The 16,269-nt window shown below is 44.0% G+C and overlaps 1 protein-coding gene across 1 annotated transcript in view; it reads right to left on the bottom strand.

The window, feature by feature from the left end:
- Positions 1 to 16,269, bottom strand: part of LOC103358277 (neural-cadherin) — a 183,653-nt gene that overhangs the window by 26,008 nt on the left and 141,376 nt on the right. Inside the window, exons 17-20 of the mRNA XM_008283185.1 lie at positions 13,265 to 13,548; positions 7,410 to 8,039; positions 6,321 to 7,317; positions 4,322 to 4,415 (exon numbers count right to left, since the gene is read on the bottom strand). Of these exons, the coding sequence (XP_008281407.1) occupies positions 4,322 to 4,415; positions 6,321 to 7,317; positions 7,410 to 8,039; positions 13,265 to 13,548 (2,005 nt within the window). The remainder of the gene's footprint in view (positions 1 to 4,321; positions 4,416 to 6,320; positions 7,318 to 7,409; positions 8,040 to 13,264; positions 13,549 to 16,269) is intronic.

The following is a 16,269-nucleotide window of genomic DNA, read 5'->3' as shown; positions in this document are numbered from 1 at the left end:
TTAAAGGCCACATTATTTACTAAAATGTCCTAAAAACACTTGATCAGTTCTTTTAGATGAATGATTATAAGAAACCGTTAGCTGTGTTTTAGTAACACAACCTTTTGTATCGCTGATTTTACTTTACTTGGACAGAAGTTCTGCCTGCAATGCAATGTAGGAAGATTTGTTCATGTTTATATTCATATTTGACAAATGTATCCCCTGTATGATGGTACATTGTTTGTTTGTTTGTGCATGTATCTAATCCATAGTTAGCAAAATATCTTCCAAACACTCTTTTCCTTTCTTTGGATTGTGGATTTCCTCTTTTATTCCTCACCCTGGAGTCACACTACACACTTTAAAGAGCCTTCAACATGCTGGTCTCACTCTGCTGTTCAAAGAAATGTGAAGGACGCATTAGGTACGGCCAACCAGTCAGATGTTAGGGGGCAATAAACAGCTGTGCTATTAACACTCCTGCACACACACACACACACACACACACACACACACACACAGCACTGGTCTATTTAGTCACTATCGTTCTGTATAGTTGTCCTCAAAATCTGTTTAGAACACAGTCTCAGCTCTTCGGGGACTGAATTGGCCACTTGTACGCTCAGCACAGCGAAGAGTGAAACAAATAATGACTCTGGTTTTGTCAAGCAAGCAAATCTTTCAAAACTGGGACAAAAACATTTCCCCACGGTCGCATGCAAATATCTCAGAAGGAGCAAACAGTGTATTTGTATGGTTTTCATGCGCTCTGCCAAATATCAGATTTAGGAACATGTCAGCTTTGTGTCAGAAGAGCACTGCGGAAATAAAGCTTATTAACCCCTTCCATGCCGGAGGTCCCTGTACTGGGAGCAGGGCACAGAAACACTGGTGCTTTTTAATGGTTCCAGTGGAGAGGTCGCCAATGTAATACCATGACTAAACTAGATGTTTGTTGTGCTTCATTTCTGTTGCATCAAATTAAGCAAAGTTGCAGTCGAGCATTACGAGAACTTATCTGATAGCATCACTCTCTGCTGATGTGTTGTTATGAGGTTTAGGAGAAGCAAGAATCTAAAATGGATAAAACCAAATCTTGTTCTGTGGAAAATGTCAGCATCTGATAAGCAGCAGTGGAATCTGATAAACCAAGTGGGAGGAAATAAAGTCTGAGCTGAAGCCCTGATTCATCCGTGAGATCTTAAATCTGCGTAAAGTCTCGCTCTGATGGGATTTCTCAGATCAAACTCTGACCAGATGGAGGTCAGCTGTCGAACATGGATCCATATGGGGGTGGGGGGTTCTTGATCTAAATTGTTGGCACTCTCTGCAGCTGCACCACGCAGTCGATCCTCAACCCGGTCCAGAATATGTGCCACTGGCTCATGTTACTGTTTAACCTTCAGAGCTCGAGGCCAGACGGATTAATTGACTGCTACTGAATTGAAGCCAAAATCAGTCCGGGATCGAACCTGCGCTGCTTACCTGGAATAAAGCCATCCTGCCACAGCAACACGCTGCCAGAAAAACAACTGAAAAGATATAATATGCAGATCACTCACAAACAAATTACTGTCTGCTGAGGCAGGATGCTGATATCTTCTTGTGTTTTTTTATGCAACATGCAGGTTGTGTTGACTCCCCGCGAGGTGACATGCTGTGATTGGCCCGCCGGGGCTTCTTCGCCTCACCTCAACACTTTGTGCTTTTTCATGTTTCCTCCTCGGTTTTTATCTTTCCACTATGTAAATAACATTCAACCTAAACCTGATCCATATTGTGAACAAATTGCTATCTGCCGGATGCAGCGATGAGGGGCGGCGGTTCAGGAGTATCTATGGTAATTCTCTCTCTGGTGGTTCCTTTGTTCTCGGCCGTTTCTTGTCGTCTCCTGTCGTCCCTCCTTATAGGTATCTCGTTAGAAGAAAAGGTGGCAGGGAGCGCAATCAGGCTCTCCTTTCAATGCGTCCGCATGAAGCCTCGCCTCATCAAACAAAATGAGTGCGCCCTCGCCGCGCTTCACTGGGAATTTTCAATACCGCTGGTTATGAAGTATTAATAGCACTGTTCCTGACAAGTCAGATCCCCGTTTCTATCTCTCTCTCCTCCCCGTCCTCTGCCCTTTCATTCTCTTTCACTCTTTCTTTGTTTCTCCCTTCAAACTGCCTGTTTCTCTGTCCCAATTTTCCTTTCTCCCCTTTGTCGCACTGCACCTTTGTACTGTCTCTCCCTCTTTATTTTAAATCTGTCAGTTCCTGTTGCAGCTCTTTTATTTCCTCTCTCTTTCTTTATGCATCTCTTGCTGCGTGTCACATGAGAGGGGACACTTTAGGAGGGGAATCTTTTCTGTGTCACTTCCGACACATCCTAAAACTGCTTTACATCTGCCATTCTCCGGATTCTTTCATCGCAGCGTACACAACAGGAGCGCGCGCAATTATACTTAAGTTGGTCCAAATGGCAGCGTGAGTTTCTTGCGCTGCTCTCTAATCTTTACAGAGAACTAAACCCTCCCCCTTGTCACTCATTTAAATGCTGTTTTCATTTGTTTCGTTTTGATCCGCAAAACAGTTTGTCCCGCGCTTACATAATCTCTCCATGCATGCGGTGGAGGCTTTTAATCAAAATACATATAAACAGTGTGACGCGAGAGCCGCCTCGAAAATAAAAGGAACTAGCTCGTGTCAAATACCGTTGATGCACCTGGGTTTTCCTATGAGCTCACTCTAACTGGTTGGACTGGAGAGGTGGGTGACTTCTGTCTTTGGTTGACAGAACGTTAGTCTAATTTTTCTGTTTGTTAAAGTGTGTAGTGATTCCAAATGTGCAAAAATGGGCCCTAAGTTTTAAATCTGGTGAGCAAAGCTTTTGCCAACAACACAAGTCCTGCATTAGTTGCAAATGGATCCATTCATGGTCAGCGATCACTAAAAACAAGCACATTCAATAAACTGTTAGAATGGAAACGGACAACAATACAGTTTTATTTAGTGGGATGGAATTTAGTTTGTGGTGTTTATAGAACAGAAGAGTGACTAAATATTAGGCAAGCTTAAAAAAAATAAGCTTTACGGGAGTTTGTGTAGTGTTTGAACGGCTGTCATTCGTTGCAAGTATTTCAGCACAATGTGAAAATCCAGTTGTGTAACTTTACAAAGTGGACATTAAGTTTGCTGATGTTGTGGTAAATTAATGAGATTTAAGTGCAGATGGATTAAAAAGATCAGCACTACCCTACACCACAACAATGCAGGGGGGTGAAAGAAATTAAAATCAACCATTGATTTTTTTTCTTTAGCTGCATTTCAGATGTATTCCAGTTTCTAAAAGTGATGCTTCATTTACCTCCCTGTTTGTCTCTTCATCACTGCATCTCTTGAGCTCTTTCCCAGCTGCCTTGTTGCTTCTTCCTTTATCTGTTGTCTTGTGTTTATGACCCATGTGTCTTTAAAATTTAACTCTCCACACTATTTTCTTCATCACCTCCCATCTACTGTCTCACTTTCTTGCCCTCTTACTGTTATTTACCTCTTTATACGAGTGTTTATTGGGTCTCTCCTTAGCCGTCTATCCCACTTGACTTCTCTTTCTCATATCTGTAAATCTAAAACTGTGATATTCAATCAAAATTACTTCATTGAACATGTCTAATTTAGAAATAAATGATTTGCAGTAACTACATTCTGTAAAAAAAACACAAATTCGGTGCTCTTTAGTGTAACCATGAAACCACGGCCGACTCAGCTGTGACCAACGGTCACGTTATAAAAATTCAGGGACTTTTTTTCACTGAGCTGAGCTGCTTTCTGTATCTACACAGAGCAATTAGTAGACGAGTATGGAAGAAAGATTAGAAAACTGTAAACCAGCTATAATATGTACAGTCACTATGTTGTTCCTCAGTATTGGTGGCATTTGAATATGTTGATTCCAGGTTGTTTCAAGCTTTAAAAAACAAAAAAAAAAGCGCAAAAATTTTTCAGTTTAGGCATTCATCCTTGGTCACGCTGCACAAAGCAATATTTGCGTTCTCTCTACTTCTAGTCATAGCTGTGATGCTTCCAAAGAGGTGCAGGACTTTATATTGAAGAGAAAAATAACCGGCAATGAGTGAACAAATAAATGCAAGAAGCTATTTGGGGTTCAGCAGGTTAATACTTTATCTTTCTACCTCTTCTTGTCTTTGCATTGCCGCCTCCCTGCTATATCACCTTCCTGTCCTTCATGTCCTACATGTCTAACTATTACGTGTCCATCTCTACTTTCACCTCCATCACTCTCTTTTTGCAAGTCACCTTCTGAGACCTCTCAAAGTTTCCACCAGATGAGATCAAAGTACCTGCTCGGCTTGCCTTCGAACCGGTACACTTTCTCACTCCAGTCATCAAGGTCGGGGGATTGAACTTGTCCAAGCACCGTTGTCGGGAGAATACCTGTCAGGAGACAGCGAGTGAAAGACACAAAAAAAAGTCAAAAAATGCATTAGCTTTGAGAGGAATTAGTCTTGAGCACAAGGGATCCCTGCGGTACAACCGAAATATTAAGAGTGAAGGGAAGAGAGTGGAGGCTTCTTTAAGGAGATAAGGTGACGGGCGACGCCTCATTGGCACGCATGGTCATGGTTTGAGTGCACAGCAGGAGGATGTGCACACATTAGAATCGCTCACGCAGTGTTTTTTTTCCCCCCTCTCCCAAAAAAAAAAAAAAAAAAGCTGAACACAGCGCTGTAATCTCTTTAGCCGTGAAATCAGCTGCCTTTTAAAAAATGCCTCCTGTTTATGTGCCCGTCAAACCTGGGACTTAAGCTGGAGTTAATTGTTTGCTTCATGGCATGATGTTGAGGTACGTGATGGATTCGTATTAGCAGGTTAATGTACTTTCATGTGGAAAGGCCCCGGAGAGGGAATCCACTAAAAATACATTACAGAAAACCTTAGTTTTTCCAGCAAATTACAGCAGGCTGACAGATGGTATGAAACGCTAAATAAGTGATGTAGGCTGGAGCGGGAGGCTGTGAGCAGTCGACTGTGACAAGTACAGTCTTAACAACATGAGCACAGAGCACTCAGGAGGCGATGGGAGGGACACCGGTGGACCCGAAGGTTAGAGGAGCCTGTCTGTGATCAGAGAAACACCAGTTTGCATATCTGAGGCCGGCTGTTGAACTCTGAACTGGGACAATAAATTACGAGTGAATGACAAATGTTCCATTCTCCGTCTACAACTACCATGAGGATGCCCTCGAGCAAGGATGCCTCACCTCGACGTCTCCGCTGGAGTAAAAAGCACGAGCTTGCACTGTGAGGCTTTCAGGTGTGAAATGGAAAAAAAAAATGTTCCTGGATAAATGAAGGTTACCACAGAATACAAAAAATACACTAAAAAATAATGTTAAAGTAGCAGAAAAATATGAAAGAACAGCTAAAATGTATAGGAGTGAGCAGGTTGGGAAAAAACAACATTAATTCAGGTTTGATCAGTGTGAAGCTACTTTACAAGTATTTTGCATCGGTTCACTTTCATCCCCTTTAGTACACTAAATCTACTAAATCACAGGAAAGCCCGGGGCCCATTTCACAAAAGCGATTTGCAGGTACTGCTCACATCGAAAATGGTGGCAGCGTCACGTTTCACAAATGCAAATTATAGCTGCGTTTGCGGATCCTACAGGGCTCTTGCATGCTCGTGTCTTGTATGCTGCTTGTTTTGATGAGCGAAAACGTCTGATGTTTGATTTGCAGCTTGCATGTTGCACATTTAGGAAAGCAGACCCCTGTTTGTTTGATTGTGCCTGTTGGAGGACGGCTATACTGAGTGGAAGAAATTCAGTAAAAACGTTCGCCCCGTTTTTGATCCAGTGTGGTCATTATACGAGGATGCAAAATATTTCTGAGGCTGATTTTTGTTGGTGTTACGTCTATTTTTAAAAACATTATCTGGCAACTTTACACTTGTAAAGGAATAAAAATTTTTAGAAGGATAATAAAGGACAAGGAATCGGTGAAAATTAAAGACAATTCTACATTTCATATATTCAGAACCATTCATCGTTATAGGCTGCATGCTTCAAGTATATGTTGGACAAAAACTTGGCAACTCCATTACCTTTGCACCTAAAAATATTGGCTAAAAATTAAGTTTAGGTGCCACAAAAGATTAAGAGACTTGTATTTTGTAGTGCTATCCGAGTCTCTGGTGAGCAATTATTACGAAGAAATATTAGGCTGACATTGGAATCTATTAAACTTTGGGTTGCTAAATGTTAAATATGAAGCATGCTGATCCTCTACAGTCCTTTATTGTCCATGAATTTAGTGCCAAAAACTGGACGAACATACCCTCATAACTGTAGACAATAAAGTTGGTGTGTCCCGGTGAGTGCGGGTGGTCGTTCCTGTCGCCGATGACGACCGTTAGCGTGCTGGTGGAGCTCATCGGGGGAGACCCGCTGTCAATCATGAGAATCGGGAGGCGGTACTCCTTCTGGCGTTCGCGGTCGAAGGTGCGGAGGGCGGTGACGGCTGCGCTGCCGTTCCGGAAGTCGGTCAGGTTGAAGTTGGTGGCGTCCGAGGTGAGCATGAGGAGCCGTATGGAGAACGGGCCGCCGTTGGTGGACGTGTCGCGGTCGGTGGCGTGAAGGAGCAGCGAGGTTTCGTTCATTCGTACCGGCTCCGGGGCCGCTGTGTTCTCCCAAACAACAGGCTTGTAGGTGACCTCGAACTCCGGGCCGTTGTCGTTAACGTCAAGTACAGTCACCATGACGATGGCCGTGCCGGTCAGGGGTGGACTCCCGGCGTCCGTCGCGAGGACCATGATCCTGTGCTGCGAGATCTTCTCCCTGTCCAGAGAATCGGCCACCACCACCCAGCCGGACTGGTCCACTAGGAACTGACTGTAGGGGTCGGACTCTTTGGAAATACTGTAAGAAAAGCGTCCATTTTGGCCCGAGTCGAGATCAGAGGCTGTAACCTGAGCAACAATTGTCCCCACAGGTACATCTTCAGACAAGGCTGGTGACTCATAGAACTGTGGGAAGAAGACGGGAGCATGATCATTGGAGTCTTCCACCTGAACCAGACAGTGGGCCAGGCTGAAGAAATCCGCATCTTCGGCCTTCAGGGTCAGATTAAAGGTCCTCTCGTGGGGTTTCTCGAAGTCGACCTTCTTCTTGAGCTTTATGACGCCACGTCGATTCACTTTGTCTGTCTCTACGAAGAACTTCCTGTCCTCGTCGCCGCCCACGATGCTGAAGGTTACCACAGCGTTCTCGCCCTCGTCTCCGTCCGTTGCAGAAACTACAAGAACTTCGCTATTGACTTCGAGGTCCTCAGTCACCTGATACACACAGAAGTCCATGATTCATCATTAGTATGACGACTTGTGATGCTGAAAGAAAGCCAGAGATGTATTTAGACTGGTTGACTCACCTGCGTCGTGTAGACCCTCTGAGTGAAGACAGGTGGGTGGTCATTGACATCTGAAATCATAATGGTGGCCGTCCCTGTCCCGGCCAAATCCCCTCCATCTCTGGCCTCCACCACCACCAGATACCGGTCCTCCACCTCCCGGTCCAGGGAACGTAGCACTGTGTAGATGGTCCCTGTTGAGGCGTTGATGGAGAACAGGTTGAGGTTGATCTCGTTGCGAATGTTCTTGATGATGCTGTAGGTGAGCATGGCGTTCTTCCCCTCGTTGGGGTCATCCAGGTCCATGGCACGCATCTCCATGACGGAGGTATCGGCAGGTGAATTTTCAGGCACTTGGCCGACGAAACATCCGTCTACTTCCAGCGCCGGGCACGGGAAGAAGGGGGCGTTGTCGTTGATGTCTCGGACTTCTAACAGCACATCGGCAAACCCCGTGAGCCCCGCCCCTCCCTCGTCTGTGGCGAGGACGAGGAATCTCCAGGCAGGACGCTCCTCGCGGTCCAGGCGGCGTTGAGCGTAGATTCTCCCAGTGCGCTCGTCAATGGTGAACTCGCCACCAGCACCCTGGCCATGGAGGGAGTAGCGGAGAGCGGTTTGGTCGGCTTCCTGATCTGGATCTGTGGCCGACACCTGCAAAAATGACAAAAGTCAAAATAATATAATAAATTCAGATTCGTGGGCCACTTGGGTCATCAGCTGGTGATCTGAACTACAAATAGAAAACTCTTAAAGAACATATAGCAGCACAGATATCATGAAATGCATTTAGAAACATGGATACACCAGATGGGATATATGACGATCTTTAGAACAAGATTAAAAAACATTCTTCAGCCATTCAGATCCAAGCCCCGAGTGGATCTCAGTGGGAAGTCGAACTTCTTAAGGACCGTAAGATTTGTTACTGAAGGACTTTAGTTGAAGAAGTATTACGATCCTTTTCTTATGTTAATGTACCAAAACAATGATGTAGAAATATTCTGTCATGTGTAAAAGTCCTGCATGTGAAATCTCACTTCAGTAAAAGTAAATGTATATTAGCAGCAAAATGCATTAAAGGTATTAAAGTTAAAGTACATGTTTTGTTCTGGTGACAGATATATTATTACACCGAACATCATTAGATACTTAATACTAAGTGATTAAACAGCGTGTTAGCGTTGTAGCTGCTGGAGGTGGAGCTGGTTTTGACTACTTCACATAGAGTTTCATAGACGGGAAAAGCAGATCAATCTGAGGGGTCTTATTGTAAATAATGGGAAAGAAGAAAAACCCTTGTGACACACTAATCTCTATTTAGGTTTTGGACTTTCATACAGTCATGACTCGATAATCCGACACTAAAAGTAAAACCTTCTTCTATGTCGGATAGCAAGGCTGTCAGATTGTCAAGACGGAGGTCGAGATACAAGGAGGGTTTGATGCTGGAAGGCTCATTTGTTGTTAATATTTATCGCTTACAGTTGTTATAACAACTCGTGTATTGTTAGAACACTACGCATCGGTGGATTTCACGCCTAATTGACCGGTGCGCTTGTGCACGTTCCGGCCACTTCCACCCGAGAGAGCGCTCCACCGTTACCATCCATGTTCACTTCCATAAACACTGAGCACGCTCGCTGCGTGTGACGTCGTCGTGTCCTCTTCTGCGCATGCGGGACACTTTTGGGTCGTATGAAGTTCACACAGCAGATCACATACAAGTCGTATTTAATTGGAAATGTGAACGAACTTGCAAAAAATCTGTTTTACAAAAAAAAGCATTAAGTCCTGCAGTGTGAACGTAGCCAATCTGTGGGATTGTTCAGTCAGATATCCTCAGTTATCCTGATTTGTGACATAAAATGTCATGTTGGAGTCGGAATCCAAGGTTGTCGGTATGTTAAGGCTGTTTTTCATGGGTTCTGCACTCAGAAAAAATGCTTTTGTGTTTGGTGGAAAATACGACATCTGATACGTAACAGCGGCGACTTGATTCACTTCTTTCATTTGCCTTTAAAACCAACTTTTAAAAAAACATATGCTCTCTACAGCCTTTGATACAATTTCAACTGCTGGGTGTTAAAATTAATGTCACACAGATTCTTTTGGACACACCGATGTCTAAAGCAGTCTGGGCTTCAAGCCAGATGCTGTATTTCTAACTTAAGGTCTAACTTAATATAAAATATCTGAACTGCTTTTGTGTATGAACTGTTGGCTGGTCTCCATTTTAAAAAGCATAAGAACTACTTGTTTAAAATTAGATCACAGGATTTCAAATAAGTTCCATTATTTGTTACAGACATCGTATTAACTTCAAAAACGACCAATATGTAAAAAATAAAACGTCACCCACCAACAAAGAAAGTGAGTTTTCTTTTTATGAAGCCTGCAGTGAAATGAAGTCGTCGGCTGTCACGTCTGCAGCGGCAAGCTGGTCACAGCGGCCACGTTTTCAATTCAACAACATTGTTCTCCTTTAAAGAAACCACTGCTTTTGTTCTTTTTTTTTTTGCACCGAGGAGTTTCCTATCAAAACAGTTGAATTGCTTTTTCATTACGTACAAATGTCAAGCCCAGCAAATACGACACGAGGCGGGGAGCTGATTGCGGCAGCTGCCCCTGCACGCGGGGACTCGACAACACAGGAATAAACATTTCTCTGTTGCTTTGTCCTGTTTGCTTAATTAACCTGCCTCGCTGCTATCTCTCTGAAGGAGGGGGGACAAGAGCAGCAGCCACGAGACGAGCTCTCACATCTGTCACTGCGACACACAACGCAATTAAAAGTTAATAGACGCCGACAAAAGCAAGGGAAAAGTACACTTTTACCCTTTCTTCTCCTCTTCTCTCACCAGAGGGTTTGTTTACCGAAGCCTTTGAAGTCCCCCCTCACCACCACCACCATCCCCACCACCACCACCCTCCTCTGCTGCCACCTCTCTCATGTTGGCTCCTTGCATTTCCTGACAATGTGATGCAGGTACACAATATTGAAGATGAGCAGTCACGGCGCCACTGAGGAGGCTGCCGCGCAGGTGAAGTCAAAAAATATTCATTTCAAATTGGATTTTCCCCTCCGTTCGCTATCTGCTGAATTGTATTAGTACACGGGGCTGAAAGCGACGCGCGCTGAGGGAGGGCCCGGCCGCCGCGCGCCGCGAAAAAACTATCGAGACCGTTAGAGAGGAACCGAGCGCACATCAAATCAATTCCAGCAGGCGAGGGGAAGCAGGCGAGGGTTGAGGGCTCGGTGACACATGCCTCTCTGACGGGGATTACTTCCCTGCCCTCCTAGACGCGCTTCCACCTTTTTAATCTGATTTAGCTTGGCGGCACATGCATATTACTGTGAATTACCGGAGATAGGTGTGACGAAAGGCTCGATGAAAGCCACAGAAGAAGAAGAAGAAGAAGAAGGAGGAGGAGGAGGAGGAGGGCGACTCTGACTTTTTCTGAGGTAACTTTTCAGATGGTAGGCACTTCCTGTCAGGAGGTTTTTTGGGAAATCTTGATGCCTCCATCGGCTGATGTTGTGTTAAACGACTTCCTCCATGTGCGATGTGTTAGGACGTGGACACCGGATCCCCGCTGAGGTGTCGCTCGGGGCTAATTCACCTCCACGTTCGAAGCGTGACCAACGCTATTAGATTTGTCCGCATTACATCTGATACATTTTCACATGTTGTTCATATAAACGTTCACATTTTCACAGCGACCTCGCCTGTGTTTGAGGTGCGTTCAGGAGGTGTGACTTTCTCAGGTTTACTTTTTAAACGGTTTCATGTGGACCGGGTGGACATCTGATCAGTGTTTACACTCAGAGAATTTGGTTTAACAGTGAAACACATCTACTATGCTGTCAACCCGTCCATTCATCCGTTTTCTGAATCCGCCTACGCTGTGCAGGGTCACAGAGGGGCTGGAGCGTATCCCAGCATGCACTGAGGGGGAAAGAAAGAGTACAACCTAGCTAGTTCATTAGCAGACAAAGCAAGTTCGAGCTAGTTTGGCGCTACTTGGGTTCCCTGAATGCAACGGGCCAAAAACTGGTGGTCTTGTATAACCAGTGCTATCAAGCTGGTTGCTAACTGGCTCTTAATTCCAAACCAGTCATACATAATGTGAACAGATCAAGAGCACATACTTTAATACCACAAAAAATTAAAACTGTAAAATCTGTGGGACAATGGAAATGTGCAATTTATGGGTCTTATTAAAAAAAGGTAGCAGAGTGAGGTGTAGGAAATGTTCAGAAAACTGATTTGTGCAGGTGTCAAACTCTAAAAACATTAAAATTACTACTTTAAAGCTTGACAAAAAACAGTCTCATCTAAATGTTGCAATTATAGTTTACTTGAAGCTGTTAGAAAATGATGTGAAAAATATGATATTGACTTGACAACAACAGTGAAGATTATAGAAGCAATGCATAGACAAAAAGTTAGCGCTGATCATTGCAGTCAATCAGACCACTTTCTCTATATTAATAGCAACAAATCAAATCTGTGTGAACTCACTCACTAAATATCTGATACTTTAGGATGAAGTTATGATTTGTGAGAAAATTCAGGATTAAGTCATTGTCCATCCATCCATCCATCCATCCATCCATCCATCCATCCATCCATCCATCCACCCATCCATCCATTATCTACCACCAGTCTATCACAGGGCTACACTTAGAGACAGACAACCAAGCACACTCACATTCACACCTACGGACAATTTAGAATCACCAATTAACCTCAACATGTTTTTGGACTGTGTGGGAGGAAGCTGGAGAACCTGGAGAGAACCCACGCTGCACGGGGAGAACATGCAAACTCTACACAGAAAGATCCCGGGTGTCCTAACCGGGACATGAACCGGGGATCTTCTAGCTGTGAGGCGACGGTGCTAACCACCTCACCACCTTGCAGCCCTTTAGTCAATATATGGGTCAAACATATTTTTACCGCAAGTTATTAAGTACTTAGTCGCCACTTTCACTTCTTCTCATGTGTGAACTGCTCCATTAAAAAATACAATATCTTACAGGTATGAACTGGAATCACTGTCCTCTGTGAGGCCACTGAGGTCAATCCAATACGAAACACCCCGTACAAAAATAAAGGTGCTAACTGGAAACAGAAATGGTTCTGCCCAGTGACGCCACAGAAGAACCATTTTTAGCTCCACAAGAAATCTTTCAGCGAGACGTTCCTTAAAGAGCCACTTCTTCATACGATTCTTTAAAGAACTCCCAAACATGCCTCAAAGAACCCTCAAAAATGGCTCCTCTAGGCACAATAAACGGTGCTCAGGAGTACTTCAGCAGGTTATTTTGTTTCCTCGTTAACTACTGCCTTAATTACTCTGTTTTGATTTTACTTTCAACATCATTTAATGTCCTCAATGACTCCTTGAGATGTAAATAAAGGTTGAATGAATACTTAACCATTTTTTTTCGAGATGCGTAGTTTGGTTTTAGTTTGTTTGAACTTTTACGCTAAAAATTAGAGAATTTACACCATTTCTGGGTCTCTTCCCTTAAAATATATTTGGGTTCTGGACTGTTGGCCAGATAGAACAACATATTAGAACGTGCCAGCTTGAGATTTGGGTGATTGTGACAGGCATTTGTTACTGCTGTCTGAAGCTTTACAGACCCAACATAGTAATTATTGAAATGATTGGTTAATTGCAGCTCTAGTTTTATGTAATTACAAGTCACCAAAACAAATAACAACCTTTAGTACCACATAAAGTACATGGAGAACCATCCCCTAAATACAAACGCTCTTCAATCAGCGATGGCGCTTTGAAGTCTTTCTCAGAACCATTATTGTTGGAAGAGCACGAATCTTTTCAGGAGTCTTTAGATCACTGACCTCCAGGATGAAGACGGGCAGCTGGGTGAGCTCCTCCGTCACCGCGGCGTGATACTCGGTCTGGCTGAAAACGGGCGCCTCGTCGTTGCGGTTGACCACGTGAACCACCACCAGCGTCTCGTTCTCCCACTTCCCATCGGAGGCGACCAGCCGGAGCTCGTAGCGCTGCTCCATCTCGTAGTCGAGCGGCTGGGCCACGAAGATGGTGCCCACCTCGGGCTCCACGTCGAAGGTGCCCATGGTGTTTCCAGAGGTGATCTGGTAGCGCAGTTTGGCATTGGCGCCTGGATGGAAGAAATGGAGGCACTGGTTAGCTTGTGTTTGTTTTTGTTGTTGATTCTTTGTACTGAGTTGATGCCACTGGTCAGCTTTGGAGGTAAATGCAGAAAATTTAGATTTTTTTGGGTTTTTTTTTTACGTTTGCTTTTCAATTAAGACTAGTAAGTTCTGTGTTGAAATAAGCAAAAAAAAGAAGAGTTTTGTGTGCTGCTATGATTAGATTTAGCATTTTTAGTGCTGCATTTTTGTGTAGTTTAAAAAAGAAGAAAATATATAAAAATGAGATTGAAGTTAAAATGGCAATTTTCGCTTGAGATTTTCAAATCTCACTGTGACCTTGAGAGAAACTTTTTGCATTTCTAAATTCTTCCAACTGTCTCTTATGCACAGAGCCCAAGGTTGTTCATTTTGGATCACAGTTGTGGAACTGATTGAATTTGTATATTTTTTCCAGATGAAATTAAAAAAATAAATAAATTAAAAATAGAATAGTGCTGAAGGGGTTAATGGAAAATGTACAGATTACTGAGTTGCCAGTTTTTTTTTTTTGTCACTGCAACTGTCACATTTCTCAGAAAAGGCACCCGACAGCACAACACACAAGGCAGGTCATGAGAGGTTACAAAAAAAAAAAAAAGGAGCAGGAAGGCAAACAAACACGGGAGCCGGCAGGAGCAGAAACCAGCAACACAGGCAAGGTCAAAAAAACAATCAGGATCAGACGGGCTGGCCAAGAACAGAGCGAAAAGCAAGGCACATGGCACGAAGACGAGACGGGGAGGCTGGGAGGGCATCCGCTGTGGGGGCTGGTTAGCAGGTGAGGAGGGGCGGGTCAGAAATAAAACAGACTGAATGAAAGAACGAAGGACAGAAAAACCCCCAAAAGTCTCTTTTTTAGAAGGTTTTGAGAGAGAATGATCAGGGAGTCATTTAATATGATTTAAGGTGAACATTTGAAACATGTGGTACACCGAATTATAATAAACACACAGTAGCATCCTGTTTAATCCAGCGTATCTGAAACTGAGCCGTCTGATTGTGAAAATCTAATTTCTGAATGATATTGGAGTAGATTTACCAGCAGAAAAAAAAAAACCCTCCACACAAATGTTTGATTGGCAGCAGACACACACAGACTGATGACCCTGTGTGGACAGCAGCAACAAATATGAAATATTTGGGAGGAAAACAGGCGTGGGGCTCACAGTGGGGCTCATTAGGCGCCTCGCTCTCCTCCACCCTTCCTCTATCTCACACACAAACACAGTTTCCATCACGTTGCACTGACTCCACTCCATTTCCCGGAGACTTAACATAACCTAAACTCAACCTTAAAGCAAATCCATCACCCTAAAAATTATTGATTTACACTTTGTTTGTGTGTAAACAGCCACGGTCCCACAAGATGAGTAGCACAGTTGTGTTGCGCTGAAACCCTCCCCAGCCCTTCTCCTGAGGTAGCGCCTGGCTAGATGAGATATATATTGTCTCCGGGTCCACCCCAGGGGTCTCCCACCTGTTGGACGTGCCTGGAAAACTACTCCTGATCTGAACCAACACGACGGGGCGGGGGGAAGCAGATCTACTACTCCGAGTTCCCTGCAGACGTCTGAGCTCCGTCTCTATTTGTGAGGGGGGGAAACTCATTTTGTCCGTTTGCGCCTGTGACCTCATTCTTTCGGTCACAGGTGAAGGTTGGAACGTACGTCGACTGGTAAAGCGTTGCCTTCGGGCTCAGCTCTCTCTTCACCACAATGCTTTTTTTTTTTTGCATTACCGCTGACTCCGTCCGTCACTCCAGTTTAGCCTCACTCGTAAACAAGACACCGAGATTCTTAAGCGCCCCTCGCTCGGGACTCACTTTGACACCTTTACGAACTTTAATTTCTTTATATTCTGTCTTTTGCTCACCTCTCTCCCCACCAGCTTTGATCTCCTACTTTTTTTTCCCCCTCCTCTGCTCCTTAAGGGCTGGTCACAACAAAAAAGAAAAATGTCTGACAACAAAAGGATATTCTGAAAGGATTATAAACAAAACTAACTAATAGTTCTGTTTTCTTGCTATTTTTTTTTGGGTATAAAGTTCACTGAAGTAGAATTTGGCACACTAAAATCGTTTTTCCTCAAAAGTGAATCCACCAACTGGGACGACTCGAAAGTGAAATCGCTGTAAAATGCATCTGCTTCAAATGTTGTTGTGACGACTTCTATAACCTCAATCTTTCCTCTTCTCCTTGCTGTCCAACCATTTCCAGTCTCTTCTTCTTTTCTATCCTACACATGACTGTCTTCTTCTCTTCTTTATTTTATAATTAGGCCTCAATCTTTCCTTGTTTCCTTTATTCTCCTTCGTACACCTCCTTCCCAAATCCTCTTGGCTTCTTCTGCCTTTTTTTGTACACTTATGCTGAACATCTGCCTTCATCTCTCCTTCCAACCTCTCCTCTCCCTTTAGGTCCTGCATCCTTTCTTCTCTCCTGGCCTTTGTACTCCATATGATCTTTCCTCTCCTCCCTCCATTCGTCCATCCATCCTCTACTCTGCTCATCCATTACAACCCGTCTTGTTTTTGCATTTTTAGATTTTTCCTCCTCATTCTCTCTCTTCCATCTCTCCTCTTCCTTTCCTCCCCTGGCCTCCCCTCTCCTCTCCTCTCCTCTTCCTTCCTGATGAAGTGAAGTAACGCCAACACACACATGGACTTGGTAAACACACACACACACACA

Source organism: Stegastes partitus, unplaced genomic scaffold (assembly GCF_000690725.1).
Source record: "Stegastes partitus isolate 25-593 unplaced genomic scaffold, Stegastes_partitus-1.0.2 Scaffold300, whole genome shotgun sequence".
Taxonomy (NCBI): Eukaryota; Metazoa; Chordata; class Actinopteri; family Pomacentridae; genus Stegastes; species Stegastes partitus.
Note: the sequence above shows the minus strand (reverse complement) of the source record. Positions and strands in the feature narration are given on the sequence as shown.